The sequence below is a fragment of the Protopterus annectens genome, chromosome 4.part0 (assembly GCF_019279795.1).
Source record: "Protopterus annectens isolate FY-2018-M chromosome 4.part0, PAN1.0, whole genome shotgun sequence".
Classification (NCBI taxonomy): domain Eukaryota; kingdom Metazoa; phylum Chordata; order Ceratodontiformes; family Protopteridae; genus Protopterus; species Protopterus annectens.
In genome coordinates, this window is record NC_056733.1 from 1,087,790,133 (window position 1) to 1,087,812,024 (window position 21,892).

The 21,892-nt window shown below is 39.8% G+C and overlaps 1 protein-coding gene across 3 annotated transcripts in view; it reads left to right on the plus strand.

The window, feature by feature from the left end:
* The window catches only part of PDLIM3 (PDZ and LIM domain 3), a 716,648-nt gene that overhangs the window by 442,556 nt on the left and 252,200 nt on the right, over nucleotides 1–21,892 (plus strand). Inside the window, exon 5 of one of the 3 annotated variants that reach the window (XM_044069031.1) lies at nucleotides 11,963–12,217. The exons of the other annotated variants lie outside the window; for them this stretch is intronic. Within the exon in view, the coding sequence (XP_043924966.1) occupies nucleotides 11,963–12,217 (255 nt within the window). The remainder of the gene's footprint in view (nucleotides 1–11,962; nucleotides 12,218–21,892) is intronic. 3 annotated transcript variants of the gene reach the window in all.

The window sequence follows — 21,892 nt, forward strand, 5'->3', positions numbered from 1 at the left end:
GACTCCCTGATGTCCTTTACAACCGACGGCAACCAATGTAATTTTTACTTACCTCTGGTATTCTGGCTGACTGAGGGCTACCGGGAGCCAGTTAACCCATTTGTTAGGACTGCAACAGTGAATACACTCGAACATCTACATTTATGATAAGTGTACACAACTGTACTTTCTCTATGCTTCTCCCATCTTTACAAACCTTAACAAAACTGACCTTACCAAACCTGAATCAGCCTACAATAAAATAGCCAAGTTCGCCACTAGCTCCCCATATAGGTCCCACCACTGCTCTGCCTACAAAAAATAAATTGGCTAGCATTCCCACAACTAACCTATACCCAACTTGTCTTTACTCACCAACTAATATACCAGCCAAACAGAACCACAGCCCTACAACAATTACTCCAACCATATGCCAACACTCAGCAACTCCGATCCTCACACAAAACACTCCTCCAAGTATCCAAAAGCAATAACAAAGCTGGGGACGCCCTCTACTCCCACCACATTTCTAAACTTTGGAACTCAATCCCTCAACACATCCTAAATTCTACCATCCTACACCAATTCAAAACTCTGCTCGAAGACCACCTCACTAACAACTGGCTCTGCACTTGCACCAAGCCAGGCTAATACCACATAAGCCCACATCAAATTTCATCCCCTAAATTTTATAGTCTCCATGTATACCCCACTCCCACTTGTTAACACCACCTATCAGCTACCTACAATAAGAGTATAATTTGATAATTTCTTTTCTTTTGTAAGGGTATACATATGTACACGTATTAAAGTATACTCAAATGATCAACTAAAAATGGACCCCTGCCCTCAAAAAAAAAAAAATATATATATAAAATATATATATAAAATGGTTCCCCTTCAAACCATTGAATGTTTAAAACATCGAAGTTCAGATCAGATCATTGAGACCAGAACATTGAGTTTTAAATTATCAATGGTTTGAAGGGGAAGAAAAAGGTAAGTGTAGGTGGGAGAATGTTTGTGTTTTTGCAGGGCACCAAGGTGCTCTTGTCATACCTTATCACCATCATAGGAACGTTTCCCAAGTCAAGCATCTAATTCCAGTATGTAAATTGGCAATAGGCATACATGCACAGGGATTGACCCATCTGGATTATTGAATCTACCTTTACTTTTGAACAAATGAAGTTGATTTTTTCCATCTCCAGTGCATCCAAAACTTTGTAGCTGAGATGTTTACAGGACCATCTCAGTATGGTCAGATTACCACTGTGTAGTGCATGGAACACTGAAACTATGCTCTGATAAGCTTGTTAAACATCTTTCTGTCACCAGCATCCCTAAGTGCTATTAATATTGGGTATCACACTGTGAATGAACAGAGGACAGTGCTGGCCAGTAAATGACAAAAAGTATGGTAGAATACAGTATTTAACAGCTTTTAAAGCTTTTCATTCTTTAGAGGGACTGTACATTTTTACTGACTTTTTGACAGTAATAGTCTTTTACTTGCTTTAAGAGGCTTGGAATGATGGTAAAACACTGTGATCCTACATTTTTTCTGTAAGTGCTAGTACAAGGAGGAGATAAAGCTCCATGCAGCATAAAGAATTATAATCAGGTCTCGCTGGTCACAACACTCTGATATGTGTTCTTGACATGGATGCCAAGATTCCCTTCTCGAACTTTGTTCTCAGAGTGACTTTCTTAGCCTCCGTATCTTGAATGCATAAGTTGGTTTTGATTGGAGAGTAACCATAATCCTCTGTACTGTAAGAGCCATGTTGGCTATTACTAGCAGTGAGGTCTTTATTTAAGATGTTTCTAGCTGCATTCTGTGTCCTAAATTATTTGGGTCTTGCCTATCTGAAAAAATTTCTGATACTCTAATGCCAGTTTAACAGCTCTGCTTAGCTAAAAAGGGACTGTTAATGATTTTCTGGCTGTGTTTTAAAGACATGTGGGAGGTGCACCTTTACTGCTTCTGATCCCAGCCTAACTCACCACATTTTTGTGGCTTTCAATGTGTAATAAATAAGGGCCCTTTATCATCATCATCTTTCAGCTTTTCCCGTTAGGGGTCACCACAGCGGATCATCTCTTTCCATTTCTTCCTATCCTCTGCATTTTCCTCTGTCACACCAACCGCCTGCATGTCCTCTCTCACCACGTCCATAAACCTTATCTTAGGCCTTCCTCTTTTCCTCTTACCTGGCAGCTCCATCCTTAGCATCTTTTTCCCAATATACCCATCATCCCTCCTCAGCACATGTCCAAACCAACGCAATCTCATCTCTCTTGCTTTGTCTCCAACCTCATTTATTTGTAGATTAATTAAAAAACTAAAACCCTCAACACTCTCTGCTGACCAACTCCCAGCTGAATATTTGCAAAAAACAGCTGAAGTAATTGCTTATCCAGTGTCAATCCTCATCAACCGTTCCTTAGCAGAGGCCAAAATTTCCGAGATCTGGAAGATATCATATGTAATTCCTCTCCACAAGGGAGGCACTTCCACTGATCTCTCAAACTATAGGCCCATATCCATACTTTCCCCTCTAGCAAAAATAATGGAAAAATGTGTTCAGAAACAGTTCATGCAACACCTAACTGTCAACCATCTACTGACTGATAACCAACATGGTTTCAGACCCTCCATAGCACTACCTCAGCCCTCCTTGTCTTCTCAAACACCATAAACTCCCATCGTAATAATAATAAATCTCATCTGCATTATTTCTGGATCTGTCAAGGCCTTCGATATGGTGGATCACATACTTCTAGTTAATTCATTGCCCTCATGCCTTGACAATACTGTTGTACAATGGTTTGTTTCCTACCTATCAGGTAGAAAACAAGCAGTTTTATGGCAGACCAAACTCTAACTTACTACCCAATACATTGGGAGTCCCAAGGATCTATTTTAGGCCGCTATTATTTTCCATCTTTATCAATGATCTCCATACAGTTATTCCTAATGCTAGTTGCATACAATATGCAGATGATTCTACGAATTTAATTTGCTCTGGTACAACTCCTCAGATCTACAAGTGATAACCCAGTCCACTTTCAGCAAAATAGAACACTGGCTCTCCAATCGGCGCCTGATTTTGAATCCTAAAAAAACTAAAATGTTGTTGTTTCTTCCAACAAATAAGTCTTGTCCCTTTAATTTTACTATCCAAGCCAAGGATGGGACCATAATTTCTCCAGATCTCTCAACAAAATTACTAGGGGTAACCATAGACAACAAACTAAAATATGATATACATATAAACCAAATGATCAAGACCATTAATAAGAAACTAGGCTCCTTATATAGAATAAATAGCTTCTTGACCCTCAAGCTAAAATGGCCATTGCCCAGACTCACCTTCTCTCATCACTCCTGTACTCGTCCCCTTACTTCATAACATAAGCAAAACTGTCATGAACAAACTCTCTAACTGCTACAATCATATTGCTAGGTTTGTCACTGGGTCACCATATAGGACCCATCATTGTACCAACTTAGCCAAGCTTAACTGGTCTGAGCTTCCTACCCTTATTTCTTTCAATCTACTAGTCCTTATACACAAAATTATATATAACCCTGAATATGCTCCTTCCTCAAAATGCTGCTTCCTCTATGCAACAATCCTCGTCCATTGAGGTCATCCAACCGCCTCCTAATCCAAACATTCAAAACTAATAACTCTGCTGGTGACTCCTTCTCAACAATGCTGCAGGTAAAATTTGGAACAAACTTCCCATGATATTATATCTATGTCTACATTAAGTCAATTCAAAGCTAAGCTAAAACACATCTGGGTACAATACAAAATTGTCACTGCCTAAATCCGGGGTAGTTAACCTTCGGCTATACTAACAGTCATTACACCTGACTCTCCTACTTCTCCCTACTATCCTAAATCCTCTCCCTTTTTAAATAAATTATAATTGAACAACATATGTTCTAACTTTGAATGTAAAATAATATTTCACTGTTATTCAAATTGTTTTTGTACCTATGTTTGGAGCTTTTCTCCCCGGGCCTCCGCTGAAAATGGACATGTATCCAGTCGGATCCTCCCGGTCAACAAATGTAAAATAAAAAAAATAAAATGAGCTGACCCTCTAATATACTGATTCCTAATCCTATCCATCCTAGTGACACCAAGTGCAAATCTTAACATCTTTACCTCTGCCACATCCAGCTCTGACTCCTGCCTTTTTGTCAATGCCACTGTCTCCAACCCATATAACATAGCTGGTCTCACTACTGTCTTGTAGACCTTCCCTTTCACTCTTACTGGTACCCGTCTGTCACAAATCACTCCTGACACTCTTCTCCACCCATTCCACCCTGCCTGTACTTTCTTCTTCACCTCTCTTCCACATTCACCATTACTCTGAACTGTTGATCCCAAGTACTTAAACTCGTCCAGCTTTACCAACTCTGCTCCCTGCATCCTCACCATTCCTCTACCCTCCCTCTCATTTACACACATATATTCTGTCTTAGCCCTGCTGACCTTCATTCCTCTGCTCTCTAGAGCATATCTCCACCTCTCCAGAGTCTCCTCAACCTGATTCCTACTCTCACTACAGAACACAATGTCATCTGCAAACATCATAGTCCACGGGGCCTTCTGTCTGATCTCATCTGTCAACCTGTCCATCACCACTGCAAATAAGAAAGGACTCAGAGCTGATCCTTGATGTAATCCCACCTCCACCTTAAACGGATCTGTCACTCCCACTGCAGTCCTTACGACTGTCACACTACACTCGTACATATCCTGTACCACTCTTACATACTTCTCTGCCTCTCCCGACTTCCTCAAACAATACCACAACTCTTCTCTAGGCACCCTGTTATATGCTTTCTCCAAGTCTACAAAGACACAATGCAACTCCTTCTGACCTTCTCTGTATTTCTCCAGTAACACTCTCAGAGCAAACATCGCATCTGTAGTGCTCTTTCCTGGCATGAAACCATACTGCTGATCACTAATCATCACCTTCCTTCTTAACATAGCTTCTACTACTCTCTCCCATAACTTCAAGCTGTGACTGATCAATTTTATCCCTCTGTAGTTACTGCAGCTCTGCACATCACCCTTATTCTTAAAGATAGGTACCAAAACACTTTTTCTCCACTCCTCAGGCATCCTCTGACTTTCCAAAATTTAATTAAACAATCTAGTTAAAAATTCCACTGCCATTTCTCCTAAGCAACTCCATGCTTCCATTGTGATGTCACCTGGGCCAACAGCCTTTCCATTCTTCATCCTCTTCATAGCTGTCCTTACTTCCGCCTTGCTAATCTGTTCCACTTCCTGATTCACTATCCCCACATCATCCAACCTTCTCTCTCTCTCATTCTCTTCATTCATCAGCCTCTCAAAATACTCTTTTCATCTACTCAACACACTCTCCTCTCTTGTGAGTACCTTTCCCTCACTATCCTTTATCACCCTTACTTGCTGCACATCTTTCCCAGCTCTGTCCCTCTGTCTAGTCAATTGGTACAGGTCCTTTTTTCCCTCTTTAGTGTCCAATCTCTCATACAACTCTCCATACGCCTTATCCTTAGCTTTCGCCACCTCTCTCTTTGCCATGCGCCTCATCTCCTTATACTCATGTCTACTTTCTTCATCTCTCTGACAATCCCACTTCTTCTTCGCCAGCCTCTTCCTCTGTATACTCTCCTGTACTTAAATTCCAAAAAAGCCGAACAAACTGTCGAAACACAAAAAAGCCAAGGAAAAATGTTCCGCCAAGCGTATAGCAAGATAGTAATCCACTCACTGCCAAATACGATATCAGGTGAAATTAAAGCAACAGTAGTTCGAAACTGTAACGTAAGAGCTTTTATTATGCACAAGCACTTTCGGAGAGAATCATATCTCTCCTTCCTCAGACAAAAATGAAACAGTCAGTTGTTACAGCTTCCCCATTAAATAGGGTACCAATCAATCAATTAACAATCTATAATTTTAATTAAATAAAATGCCATACTCAATTATTTATATATTAAAAACACTTCAGACCATATTATTTAAAATCCAGCCTGCTTTGTTGCTCCGTCATCCCTGTTTAAAAACATAACTTTTAAAATAGTAATTTACTCGATGCTCACAACTCTTTCATTTATCAGATATAAATGCGTATTTTTATGTGCTATACAATGCGCCATTAAGACTTATAACTTTAGCGCATTCTTAAGGCTTGGGAAAAAGACGCTGTTTTAGTTGTTATAGCTGTGATGGTAGCGATGTTTCTTAGTTGGTTTCCGTTATATTGACGAAACCATACTTAAAGCGTCAATACCTTGTTTCCCATATTATACTTCTAACTATGGTTTAAACACCCTAAAAAGGCTGTTAACTCTTTTACCTTATAGGTGAATGAGACCATATTTACTGTGTATATGTTTATGGGCATGGTGTGTTGAAATACATATAAGTCCTATTTTCTTACCTTTTCTTTATGTTTAGTTCAAACTATTATGCCCGAGTATCAAACAAACTAAAAACTACGATCCCTGTCCAATAAAATATATTGAATTGAATAACATTATGTTGCCTTATGCAGTTATTCTATAAGGTACAGAAAGCAAAAAAGAGAAGACAAAACAAAAAGCTATGAGAACAATTATACACTATGTACATATCACAATCTCTACAGGGTTAAGCTTTATCTCTTAAGGGTCAGTAGTTTTAAAATACAGGTGAGCGATATCGCTTCATTTAGGCCTGGATATGTGTGTGCGGCCGTCCTCAGTTGCCATAGCAGTTCTTCTTTTTCTAATAACGTTTGCCATGGACCTGAGTTTGCTTGTGCCTTAATTTGCTTCAAAACCACAAAATTAAAATTATGGTCCTTATTATGAATAATGTGGCAAGCTAATGCGTTGTTAATATCATTCTTGGAAATAGCGTATAGGTGCTCATACACCCTTTTGTGCAATGCCCTCTCAGTCTTTCCTATGTAGAAAGCCGGGCATTGCCTACAGCTTGCCACATAAACAACTGCTCTAGAAGAGCAGCTGAAATTGCCCATTAATCTATATTTTACGTTATTTATTATAACATGGCTACCCTCCTGTATAAATTTACATTGATTACAAAACCCACACTTGGTCATACCTTTAACCCTATTGAAAGTAGTGTGTTTGTTCATTTCCAGCAATGCTTTTAAGTTAAATCCTTTTCTGAAAGTTATGCTAGGTGTTGTTCCCAGCAATTGGTGCAAATTTGTGTCTTCCATTATATTTGCCCAATTTTTCTGTAGGATTTTCCTTATGAAATGGTGGTCAATAGAAAATGTGCACAAAAACCTAACTCCCATATCAGGTTCGTTATCTCTTCTATTCCTATTTACAATCGTGTCCTGATTAGCCGTTGAGTTCAACCCTTTTCCATTAAGAATGGGCTTAAAATGGCCAGATTCTCTTTTAAATCTCACCTCAGATGAAATCTCCAAAATGAGTGAATCAGGATATCCCCTATTAGAAAACATGCTGGTCAAGTTCCTACACTCGTTATGAAAGTCTTCATCTTTAGTAATCATCCGTGCCGCCCTCACCATCTGCCCCTTTACTACCGCTCTTTTTTGTGATGGATAGGGTGGCAACTACCAAAGTGAAGAAGCCCATTCGAATAGGTGGGCTTTCTATAAATGTTACTAATGAACATGGAAGCGTCATTGTCTTTAATCAGCTTTATATCTAAAAAGCTGATTGTTGTGTCATTCACTTCGAATGTAAAATCTAAAAAGTCAGTCATGGTTTTGATGTTATCTATAAATGGGACCACCATCTCCGGGGAGCCTCTCCATAAAATGAACATGTCATCCTGGTACCTTGTGTACCAGGCGACATGCTCCTTAAACAATAGGTTATTAAACAACAATGTGTTTTCCCATTGTGCCATTACACAGTTGGCGAAGGAACCCCCACAAGGTGAGCCCATTGCTACACCAGAAGCTTGTCTGTAAACCAAATTGTCAAAACTAAAAAAGTTATATTTTAACACTAGTTCCAATAAGGTCTCAATTGTGTAGATAGTGTTTTGTTCAACATTTCTTGACTCGAGGAACTCCCTCACCCAATCCAACCCTAACTGCTGTGGAATAACAGTATAAAGATCTTTCACATCCACAGTCAAAAGTTAAAGGGTATTCTATTGATGTTCTCTAGAAAGCTCCACGAGTCCTTACAAATCTGGTTTTCCTTTTCTATATATGGTTTCAGAACACTATCTACATATTTGGCACAGGCAACCAAAATAGACCCCCTACCATCAACTATAGGTCTAAAAGGGGGGGTCATGGATGGATTTATGAATTTTGGGGGCTCCAAAGAAAGAGGGCATTCTCGGTGCTACAATGTTTAAGTAGGAATGGATATGGGTATCTATAAAATCTTCAAGGAACAAATCTTCAAGTGTGGACCTAACCTTATTATATGCTGCATTAACCTCATTAATGCTAGTTTTTTCATATGGGCCATTGTTCAAGTGGATAGTAAGTTTGTTGATATAATCCGCTTGGTTCATAAAAATGAGCCCATTCCCCTTATCGGGTTTCATGACCCGAATTTTACAATCCTGTAGTAGTTTTATAAAATCACGTTCTTCAGGTGTTATATTTAGGCTGTGTCTATGTTTATTATTAATTGAATTTACAGCCAAGAACCTTAAATCTAGTTCACAGGATTTTTCAAAGGTTTTAAGGTTGCCTACTAATGGCGGATTAAACAAACTAGCTATTCTGAACGGTCTAATAAGTGAAGAATTCTTGCCTAATACGGCCAACAGGTTTAATTTGCGAACATACAATTTCAGGTCCACAAGTGTTTTAACCAAATCCATGTGGGTGTCTGGGACAAAGGACAGTCCTTTAGAAAAAAAGTCAGCCATAGCAGTAGAAATGTTGAGGGTGGTATAATTAAAAATCTTAAAGTCACCCTCATTACTGCAAACAATAACTGGCTGACCAAACCCCTTCATCATTTGTTGTTCTGGTTCTGTTTGTTCCTCAAAGTCATTCTGTTGGTATTCGACCTCAGGTTCCTCTGTCGGAAATTCTGGGCCTGTCCAAAACCCTGTTGATGTTCTACCCGTGACTGTGCTGCCCCAGTAGTAGTAGCGCCCTGCTTTCGCCCATTAACTTTGCTATTACCAACAGGTGCATGATTTTGTTGTTGGTCATTATCAAAGTCGACTTCCCCCTCTTCATCACTAAGGGGGTCATTGTTATTATGCCCTCCTTCCAAGAAGTTATCCAACTGGTACATGTCGTTGCTTTTGCTGTACTTCCTTATTCCACCACCAGGTCTCCTTGTCCTCCTTCCTCTGTCCAGATGTCACACCAAGCACCTTTCTAGCAGTCTCCCTTACTAGTTCTGCTGTAGTTACCCAGCTATTCGGTAACTCTCCACTGCCTCCCAGTGCCTGTCTTAACTCTTCCCTAAACTCCACTTCACAATCACCCTTTTTTAACTTCCACCATTTAATCCTTGGCACTGCTTTCACACTCCTCCTCCTCTTCTTGATCACCAACGTCATCCTACAGTCCACCATTCTATGCTGCTTAACTACACTTTCCCCTGCCACCACTTTACAGTCTCCAATCTCCTTCAGACTGGCCCTTCTACATAGGATATAATCCACCTGTGTGCATCTTCCTCCACTCTTGTACGTCACCCTATGCTCCTCCCTCTTCTTAAAATACGTATTCACCACAGCCATGTCCATCCTTTTCACAAAATCCACAATCATCTGACCTTCTGCATTCCTCTCCTTAACACCATACCTACCCATCACTTCCTCATCCCTTCTGTTCACTTCACCAACATGCCCATTAAAGTCCGCTCCAATCACTAGTCTCTCACCCTTGGGTACACTCACCACAACTTCATCCAACTCACTCCAAAATTTCTCTTTCTCATCCATCACACACCCAACTTGTGGAGCATATGCACTAACAACATTCATCATTACACCATCAAGTTCGAGCTTCATAAACATCACTCTGTCAGACACTCTCTTCACGTCTAAAACACTCTTGGCATATTGTTCCTTTAGTATAATCCCTACCCCATTTCTCCTGCCATCCACACCATGATAGAACAATTTGAACCCGTTTCCTAAACACCTGGCCATACTTCCCTTCCATCTGGTCTCTTGCACGCACAATATATCAACCTTCCTTCTCTCCATCATATCAGGTAGCTCTCTTCCTATACCAGTCATACTGCCAACATTCAAAGTTCCTACCCTCACTGCTACACTCCTAACCTTCCTCCTCTCTTCCTGCCTTCGGGCATGCCTTCGCCCTCCTCTTCTCCTTTGGTCAACAGTAGCCCAATTTCCCCCAGCACCCTGTTGGCTAACAGTACTGGTGGCGGTCGTTGTTAACCCGGGCCTCGACTGATCCGGTATGGAAATATGAAATTTTCACGCCATAAGTTATGTGGCAGAATTTTTATGCCGGATGCCCTTCCTGACGCAACCCTCCCCATTTATCCGGGCTTGGGACCGGCACAAAGAAATGCACTGGCTTGTGCATCCCCAGTGGCTGGGTTAAATAAGGGTCTATTATGATGTCCTTTAATTCTTGTAATCCCTTGAGGGTATCTGCTAATTCTTGATGTATTTATCTTTATTTGGAGAGAGCCACTGTTATTAATGGCCATTTTAATTTTTATTTTGTGTTTTGAGTTCAAACATTTAAATTTAACAAAGCAGCAAAACAACCATCACACATCAGGTGATAGAGAAAAAGACTAGGTAATGCTTGCAGAAGGATATAGCCTTACTGTCTTACTTCTAAAGTATCTTGTTTTGAAGTTTGTACTCTGTCTTATTTGTTTTTATGTATTGTAAATTTTGACAACACAAAAGATTACTTAACATTTTAAGATGAAAATACAAGTTTATGAAGTGGCATTTATATATGAAGATTTTCCTTCAATGGTCAAACAGCAGTGTGCACATATAAGAGCAATAATTCAGCATTATATAAACATGGGATCTGTTACAAGAAGCCAAAATGTACACATCTGAGTAGTCATGTAGCTTGCAAACATGAAGAGTGCATATCCTGATGGACTGCATTTCTTTTAGTGTGTACTGCAGGACAAAGACAAAGTGAATAAGTACTTATTTTAGTAATTTTCTGTGATTGTTTATGAAAATAAGAGGATTTATAGGCTCCAGAGATGTCTGATTTGTAGTGTACTAGTCTTGCAATAGTTCTGATATAAGAAGACTCAGCTAGAAGTTAAATTATCTTCCATTCTGGCAAGCAAGCAGAATTAAAAACAGATTCTTAGTTGTGCTCTGGTATGTTAATAGTTGTCTGAATCTTATATTTATATTATAATGAAGGCCCTGTATGAATTAGTAAATATTTTCGAGAAACATCTAAGTAGGCTGGCAACATATGCAGTCTAATTCATAGTAATTGTCTGTCAATAAGACAATTTAGTATAGGAAACATTTATAGTATAGCTATTTTTGAACAAACTGTAAGATAATTTATAGTAACAATTCAGTGTTAACACATTATGAATTTGTGAAAGGTTGGCACTCTGACAGCATATAAAATAAAATATGTTGCAGTCAACACTTAAAATTTAAGTTTGGGTAACAATGCTGTGCTTTTCTTGTATGATTTTGATTCTATATATAATATAGAACTTTATAGAAATTAGAAAGCTGATGCTACAATAGCTGTATACAGTTTCAGATGCATGGAATATTGACTGACACTGCCATATCTGCCTGCTTCTTTCTTATAGCCTCATTGAATATACTGGTGTGCCTTAGTGAGATAATTATTAATCATTTCAAGTTTAACTTGAATTTCTTCTATATTTTCTTTTTTCTTTTTATTACTGTCTGGTTGCCATCTGTTGTTGCTGTGACATTTGTGTAATGTTTGTTTTGTCACTGTACTGTATGTTTGTGTAACTTGCCTGCATAAACAGTGGATGTAGTACTCCAACTGGTATCGGAGGAGGGAGTGGACGTAGTACCCCCTCAGTTGCAAGTAGCATTTCCCCTGGTGATTTGAAACTTGCAGCCAGAGTGGCCCCAAATAAGCCTTTGGAGATGGAAATTCCTGGAGTCAGGATTGTACATGCTCAGTTTAATACACCTTTGCAAATGTACTCAGATGCCAACATTCTGGACACCCTACAAGGCCAAGTGTCTACTGCTTTGGGGGATGTAACCCATTTAAGGTAACTGGAAGTAAACTTTGTACTGCAGTAATGGATGAATGCATGATTGTTGTTATATTAAAAATGACAAAGTGATGTAAACCATTATACTAAGTTTAAACTGTGATATCCCTGTATGCTTACATTTTATATAATGGAAGAACCAGATGAGTTTTATATTGGCAACCTGGGTTTAAACTTGCAGGATGTGACACTTTTGATTAAAGGATGAAATACTGGGATGGCTTGAACCTTGAATGTTTGCATTGTTAGACACAAACAAGTACACTCTAGTGATTCCGTGAGTGAGAAAAACAATTTGCTATTACAATTTTTGGTCCAGTTCAAAATGAACACACTTACATCTTAAAAAGAGATGCATTAGAAAATATATATATTTTTCAGTCTGTGGGTGTCTCTGTAGTCAAATTTTATGTTGCACACTGTTTACTTCCAAATTGTCTCTCATAATGTACTACTTAGATACTAATTTATTTTTCTTTCACAGGCATTCTGCTTTCCATACAACTACCACTGCTTTTTATTTTGACTTTGTATGATTTTCATAATTTTTTGAAACTTTTAAAAGTAAGTTATTGAAAAGAAAAGAAAGCATGGCAGTGACTGCTTAACAGTTAATATATTTTAATGTTACACCTTTCTATGTGACACACCCAAGATACTAAGCAGGTGGACTGCTACCATAAAAAATAGTGGGACTTGTTATACACTTTTAATGAAATTATTAGTCTTATTTGAAAAATACTAAATGTATAATTTATCATTAAAAATGGCAGTAAGTTTATTCTTTGACAGTTCCTTAGTCTAAATTTTCACTGAGGAAAAAATGTTGGGTTCAGCATTTCCAAAACAGAATTAATCAATTACAACTTATTTAAAATTTTTGTAGATCATTTTGCTCATTTACGTACTTAGCAATTTATTTGTGCTTATTAATTGGGATTGCCTGTCTCCCTAAAATCTAATTTTCATTTGTAGCCCAGGGAAAAAGCTGCAATGTACAGAACATAGTGACAGTAATACAGTATATCACAATAATTGAAACATCAAGAAGTAGAAACATTATACACATATTGATTCAAACAACTGAAAATGTCATTATAATTACAAAGATATCTTAGAATAACAGGCTGAGGGCTTATACAAAATTAGTGACCACATATTGGTATGTGAAAAGGGTAATATATGTATATAATAAATCAAAGATAAAATATCACACTTTCGAACCGTACATGCATGGGACTGCCAGGATATAGTAGTTATGGTTTATGCAAGTAAACTGCATATTGGCAGGCAAATGCACTTGTACAGTGTATTTATTAATATTAATTTGCCCCTTCTTAAACTTGTGTTTTACTAGAATGAAGGTGTTGGTCAGAAAGAAAAGATAAGAGGGAGGCAGTCCATTTCTTTCATAGCATTTAAAATGGGAAAACAGAAGAAACATTTACAAATCTAAGAACAAATGTAATGTTTTTAATCAATGTAATGTTTGTAAGACCCAGGCTTAAAGGGCAGCTTGTTACAGGTTTGGTTTAAGGCATAAGGTAGTATATTCCAAGCTTTAGAGACTACTAAAGGAAAGGTAGATTTGTCTTGCTAGTTATGAGTCACATGAGTTGTGGTCAGGTATTTGTTTGGAAATTGAATAGAACAGTTTGGAGCATATCATTCAGTGAGGGATTTTGGGTAGCTGTTGTGGTGGTTAGGTATGGAGTTAGTCACTGTCAAGATACGGCAAGTCAGCTGCTTTTTAAGTTCGACCCAGCCACTGTCCCTAAGTAAAACAGAGTGGTGAGTTTTTGATGACTGGCAAGAAGCAGTTGGTGAGGAACTGTAGTTTGTAAGAATACCCCAGCAGTAGAAGAGGCTAGGTAAAAAGAGTTTTCTTACAGTCACAAGGCATGCGTATAAGATCATGAACTTGCAGTTTTCACTATAGCATTCCTAGTTTTTGACTGCAGTGAAGTATGGGTTTGGCAATATGATATATATTTCCAGGATAGGGTCAAGGGTTATACCTAGCAGTTTGAATGTGGGGAACTCTCTCAAGAGGTAAGTTGTTCTTTTCAAGCATTTTGGGACTGAAGGATCAGAAGCTGGAGTAGAATTAGGGCAAAGGGGCAAAGCTTTAGCCTTTTTGTATTTAGGCACAGGCTTGAGTTTTCTAAGTTTCAGTGCTTGTAAAACCTTCTTTTGAAATAATTCTGATTTCTGGAAGGGATTTTTATGCATAATACAGGTAGAAATTGTTGGCATCTTTAATTATAAAAAGTAAGGTAGCAGGTAGTTGACATACGATTAGCAGACATTTAAAGTGGAGGCAGTGCCTTTGGTTGTGAAGGAATACAGATGGATAAAATTTTAGCAGTTATCTACAGTAAATGTTCAAGTGGATAATAAACTGTTAATGGAGAGAAATTTATGAAGAAGAAATCTGCATATAGTAGAAGTGACGTTAACAAACCTCCGAAGACTTAGTAACAAGATTTTTTATTTATTTATTTATACTTTGTTGACCAGGTTAGTCTCACTAGGCTAGTAACTTCTTTTCAGGGGAGACCTGAGGTGATATTCATACTAACTAGGGGGAATTTGGCCAGGATAACGAGGAACCTCCCCCTACTCTTTTCATTGGTTATGGGAGAAATGTTGGGGACTGGGAGAAGATATGGTTGTTCAATGTATTTAGGAAAATGAATATGTAAAGTGTTTTTTATTAAGATGTGTAAAATGTGATGTAAAGTGCCAATATGCTGAATGTGTAAATAATGAAAGAAAGATAGAAAAAATGTTACTATAATAAAGCAACCCCTACTCTTTTTGATAAGTGCATGGGGTCTTTTACATCCACCTGAGCTACTACCAACTCAGGCAGATGAGGCCTCAGTTTAATATCTTATCTAAAGGACAACACATTCAGGGTATTATGCTGCACTGCAGTATCAGTATTGGAACATTAATCCATCTACCTTGGTGTGGGAATAGAACCCACAGCCTTCTGGAGTAAAGGCAAGTCTGCCATCTTTTGAGGTACTGAGACTGAAACTGATAGTAGAATGAGGCTATGTGCTACTAAGTCAGAAAGGGGAGGCCACAAGAGAAGACTAGCCATACTATAACTGTGATTTTTGTTTTACATAATGCAAATTATATTGAAATTTAGGTACTATAATCATGCACTGGCTAAAGGCAGAAAATTATATCACGAAAAAAAGAATGAGAGAAGATGATAACGGGGTGATAAGCTAATGCTCAGATCTTCTCGGAGTTAGTGCAGAATGGTACAAAATACATTGAGCCGACCGATATTGCCAACATCCTGGCAGACAAGTTCAGCGCAAACTTCACCCCCCTGTCACCCACAAAAGGGCCCATAACCATACCAGAAGAATGTAGAACTCCTGAAATGACAGACACTCAGGTTAAAACAGCCCTCTCCAAAGCCAAAAACACAGCATCAATGGGACCGGACGGTGTCCCAGGCTGCGTCCTACATGAGCTCAAAGACTAATTAACCCCTCACCTAAACACACTGTTCAAACTCAGCCTCTCCACAACTTACGTACCCATAGAGTGGCGCACAGCAGCAGTTATTCCGCTCCACAAAGGTGAAGCCACAACAGACCCCGGGAACTATTGCTCTATAAGCCTGATTAGCTTGGTCTGCAAGGCTGTGGAGCACATCATCATGGAACTCATTAACAGAGACATTGGGAACCTCCAGACACTGGACCCTACCCAGTTTGGCTTTGTTAAGGGCAGATCATGCCTCCTAATCCTGGTGGACTTCTTTGAGACAGTTACCAAGGCTATAGATGAGGGAAAGGTGGTACACACAGCCTACCTAGTTCTCGCAAAGGCCTTAGACACCATTTCCTATTCTGGTATTATAGACAAGCTCACCAGCCTGAACATAAACCCCTATGTCACAAGATGGGTTGCCAACTGGCTCATGCACAGAACCCACATGGTAAGAGTTGCGGGAGCTAGGTCTGACTCTAAACCGGTTACAAGTGGCATTCCCCAGGGCTCAGTCCTAGGACCCCTCCTGTTCGGCATATACTTCTCAGAGGTACAGACAAGCACAGGAGGACTATGGCTGACCAAGTTCAAAGACGACTGCAAACTAGGGGATATAATTGACTCTCCGGCTGACACAGACATCCTCCAAACGGGTCTTACTGAGACGGACACCTGGTGTCAAAATCATGGCCTCAAGCTACATGCCAAAAAGTGCATAGTCATCCCCTTTGGAAAAAACAAAGTACCCACAAACTACCACATAGGTGGTAGTCCCCTAAATATGGAAGACGTAATAAGGAATCTGGGGACCCAAGTAGATAGTAAACTCTCCTTTGATAATCACATTGCCAAAGTGGTTAGAAAATCCTTCTACGTGACACACCTTATCACAAAAGAGTTCGCATCCAGATCAAAAGAGGTCATTGTGCCCCTCTACTCATCGCTCATCAGACCCATCATAGAGTACAACACCCCATTTGGGATGTATCTTACAAGTCACCTGCAACAGCTGGAAAAACCACAGAAGTACGTCACCAAGAGGATCACTGGCCTCAAACAGATGCCCTATGCAGCTCGACTGAAGAAACTCCAGCTGTACTCGGTTGCATACCACCTACTCAGAGGTGATCTCTGCCTGACATACAAGGCCATGTCCAACCCAGAACTGATGGACATGCTCCACCTAAAGAAAAGCTTATCCCCTTGAGCCACACACTCTAGGGATCTAAACCTCACTACAATAATAAATAGGACTTGCTGGAGAGATAGATTCCTGTCACAGAGACTTCCCATGCTTTGGAACAAGATTCCAATCTACATTAGGCAGAGCTCCTCGCTAACACTCTTCAAGAGAAACTTTGACGAGCAGATGGGAAACAGAAAGTTTACTCCGGGGATCACTTCAGTGGCTCTGCTGGACAGAGGAACAGGGAACTAATCTAAGGGGGTGGCGAAAGCCAACACATTCTGGCTAGGCTTATAAATGCCTTCGGGCAGATAGCCTAGTACCTACCTATGAACCTATAATGATTTAATACTAGGTGCATAAAGAAATGTTTGTTGAGAGCATTCTGCACAGCTGTTCAACAAAAAACTGGAAAGGTGCAGGGAGATTTATAGATTAGTACTAAGCTAACTGCCCTTGTGGGCCATTGTAAGCCTAGCAAATTTTCCCTTGTGAGACCCAAACCCTGCACCTTGTGTTTGTAAGGCAAACACCTTAACCATTAGGCCACCCTCCCTTAAGATAAATCTTAAATCTCTGAAAGCTACATGAGATAGAAATTGGTGCAGTGAAGGTTCATCTGAGATGCTTTGATGGACTGGTAGATTCCATGTTCTTAATGTGTACAGGTGTCTACAGAAGTGGATATAGTTTGTTCTTGTCTCAGTAGAGTGTAAAACTGACTTGGAGTGGTATTTGGCTTGTTCTCATGCTTATGTACAAAGAGCTCATACATAGCAGTTAGTAGTATGGTACAACACCTGTCACAGAGTGATGTCCAGATGAAGTATAGGCAGCAAAAACTATGCTGTGAATAATGTCACGCATAACAAGATGTTCAACAAACACACTGTCTTACTGGTGTTTGGGTTGTAGTGCACTACTATCCTCCTTCTGGCAGTCTCTCAGAGCTTCTGACTCCTCCTTCTGCATGTCTGTGGATGTGAAGAACCAATTAGCTACGACAGCGGGATAGTCCTTCATAACCACAGACAGCACCCCTTCATTTTTTTCCTAGTGCCACTGGAAGAGAAGAATCTCTGAGATGACTACCTTTTTCTGTCCTTTTTATATATATATATATATTTTGTTCTCCAGAGCTCAGATAAGAAGCCCTTTGAATTATTTTATTCCTCCCTCTGTCTTTTCTATCTCTATTTATCGTAGATAGATTTTGTGTGTGTGTGTGTGTGTGTGTGTGTGTGTGTGTGTGTGTGTGTGTGTGTGTGTGTGTGTGTGTGTGTGTGTGTGTGTGTGTGTGTGTGTCTGTGTGTGTGTGTGTCTTTAAGAAGTTTAAAAAAAGTGCATCTTAGTAGTACTGTATTTCTTATTGTTACTGAAGGAATTTCATGTCTTGGGTAAAGTGAACTGTAATTTTTATAAAGATTTATAACAAATATTTTATTGTAATTTCAATTTTTGATATACTGTGGCTTCTTCGGTCAGCTGCTTTCTTGCCTTGTGCTGCCATAATCACAAGTAAATCACAGCTGTTATTTCCATTGATTTAAGTCATTATTTTGAATCTTTTGAAAAGAAACTTGCTATTTTCACAGTTTTTCACTATATATTTGTATAATGAGGTGAATTAATTTATTTAATGAGATTTTAAATGAGTTATTCATTTAAATTGAGATGTTGGCACCATTTTGTTTTCTGACAGGAATTTTTCTTAAGTTTATACTGAATTCCTTATTTTAGGCTAATTTACACTGTTTTATAAAAATGGGACTGAAAATAGCCATTTATTGAATTTTATTGTGGAGTTTTGATTATTTTCTTGGTGCGTAGTGTAAGTACTGAATTACTGGCTGTTTCTTCAGTACAGTATTCTGTTTTTTTTTTTAAGCAGTCTTTACATTGCTATTTTAAGGGAGGATATAGTGGTGTTATTCCTTTATTTACTAGAAGTGCAGTTTCACCAGTAGTTTTTACTGACCTAGCTATTTTTTTTGCCCCCTTTCTAGATCGACTCTGAAACTGTCCCCTCTCCCCACCATCTACCCTATCTGCGCCTAAAAGCACAAAAATAAAACAAACAAATATGTTTCAGCCAACAGCTAATGACTCCTCAGTAGCCTTAGCCAAGAGCAGGCTATCAGACCACTCACCTTCTTTTACCTCCAGGTCCCCTGGTGTAGTGTTGATACCACAGCTATGCATAGCATGAGGGTCAGATGCATCCTCCATAGGTTCATAGGTTCATAGGTAGGTACTAGGCTATTGGCCCTAGGGCCTATATAAGCCTAGCCAAAAAGGTACCCTGGCTTTCGCAACACAAGAAATTTATTTTCCTGTGCCTCTGTCGCACAGAGCCACAGAGGTGATCCCTGGGGTGAATTTCCTATTTCCCATCCAATCATCAAGATTTTTCTTGAAAAGTGCTAATGAGGAGCTTTGTTTGATATAGATAGGTAGTTTGTTCCAGAATATAGGAAGTCTGTGGGACAGGAATCTGTACCTCCAGCACGTTCTGTTTATTGTAGTGACAAGGTTTTGGTCCCTAGAGCGTGTAGCTCGAAGGAATTGGGATTTCTTTAAGTGGAGCATGTCCAAAAGCTCTGGGTTTGACATAGCTTTGTATGTTAGGCAGAGATCGCCTCTGAGTAGCCGATATGCAATGGAGTAAAGCTGGAGGTTTTTTTAGACGGTCTGCATAGGGCATCTGTTTGAGGCCAGTAATCCTCTTTGTGAGGTATTTCTGCGGCCTTTCCAGTTGTTGTAGATGTCTTGTGAGGTACATACCAAAAGGGGCGTTGTACTCTATAATGTGTCTAATGAGTGATGAGTAGAGGGGAACAATGGCCTCTTTTTCCCTGGATGAGAAACCTTTTGTGATGAGGTGTGCCACGAAGAAGGATTTCCTGACTGCTGTGGCGATGTGATTATCAAAGGAGAGACTACTGTCCACCCGTGTCCCAAGGTCTCTTATCACACTTTTGGTGTTAACTTGACTACCACCTATGTGGTAGCTCATGGGTACAGAGTTTTTACCAAAGGGGATGACAATGCACTTTTTGGCATTGAGCTTGAGGCCATGGCTTTGACACCAGGCATCTGTCTCCGTGAGGCCCTTTTGTAGGATGTACACATCATTAGGAGTTTAGATTAGGGCTCCTAGTTTGCAGTCATCTGCGAACTTTGTTAGCCAATGACCTTCTGTGTTAGCCTGTACTTCAGAAAAGTAGATACAAAACAGGAGAGGACCCAGGACTGAACCCTGTGGTACTCCACTTGTCACTGGTCTGAAGTCGGATTTGGAGTCTGCTACTTTCACAGTGTGGGTTCTGTCAGTGAGCCAGTTGGAAACCCATCTTGTGACATAGGGATTTATACCTAGTTTAGTGAGTTTATCTATAATTCCAGAGTGGGGGATGGTGTCAAAAGCTTTGGCAAGATCTAGATAGGCTGTGTGAATCACCTTACCCTCATCTACGACTTTGGTGACTGCTTCAAAGAAGTCTATCAGGTTTAGGAGACATGATCTGCCTTTTACAAACCCGAACTGGGTGGGGTCCAGAGTTTGGAGATTACCAGTGTCTTTGTGTATAAGATCCATGATGATACATTCCATGGCCTTGCAGACCAGGCTCGTTAGGCTAATGGGGCAGTAGTTCCCAGGGTCCGTGGTGGCTCCCCCTTTGTGGAGGGATAACCGTCGCTGTGCGCCATTCAGTAGGCACAAAGCCTGAGGTGAGGCTATGATTGAACATGGTGCTTAGGTGGGGTGCCAGTTCATTCTGCAGTTTGTGTAGAACGCAGCTTGGGATGTTGTCAGATCCCATGGATGCTGTGTTCTTGGCTTTGGAGAGTGTGTTTTTTATCTGTGCAGCTGTGATTACAGGAACTTTGCATTCTTCCGGTATAGAGATGGGCCCTTTAGGGGGTGAGAGGGGAGTAAAGTTAGCACTGAACCTATCTGCCAGGATGTTGGCAATATCAGTTGGTTCTGTATATTTAGTGCCATTGTGCTGTAAGTCAGATCATTACAGCACAATGGCACCAAATATACAGAACCAACTGATATTGCCAACATCCTGGCAGATAGGTTCAGTGCTTACTTTATCCCCCTCTCACCCCCTAAAGTGCCCATCTCTGTACTGGAAGAATGCACTGTGCAAGAGCCCGATTCAAGTACAGGGAACTAAGTAAAGAATATGTGGCCAGGGTTGATAAGTTTCCTTCCGAGGATTCTCCTTCTTCTGTAGTGAATGCTAAGAAACATTAAACCCACCATGTATTTGAGCAACAGTCTGTTCCAGGTTTCCTATTGAAGTTGGTGATGTTGGCTCGGTACATTGTACAAGCAGTTGATTCTGGGGTGCGTTCCCGGGTTAATAGTAACTCTGTTATTTCCACCCTCAGTTTTTTCTGCTTTGGATCCTGACTTTGGAGGAGATCATGTGTCTGAGGGTTCAGGCACGTCTGAATCAGATCAGGTAGTTTTTTCCTGATAACAGTCAGATAGAGGAACTGAAACAGATGATCTGATGTTGTTAATCGTCTTCCCATTCATCACTGATGGGTTTGGTTCCGTCGGAACTGAGTCGGCCTTTTTACCAAGCTTGCACCAGCCAAAAAAACTTTCGAGCTAAGTCTCTACCCAGAATGCCCTTCTCCCTGTTACCCAGATCTCATTTGCCATATAGCCGTAAAGCTGCCTTTCAGCCAAGCTCTCAACTAACTGGAACTTTATTTGATATTTGTGTGGAAAATTTTTGATATCTTCATATTTTATTGAGCGAATAGTATTTCTAGTGTGTTTTCTGTCTGACCTTGTTTTTTTTCCCACTCTACTCTACACGTTGTTACCGTTGGTAAACTTTCAAGTACCATTGTTGGTACGGCCTTTCCTCCCTTACCTTTGCAGTATTCTTTCAATACCATAGCTGGTATTGTCTTTCCTGTTTAACCTATTAGTTTTG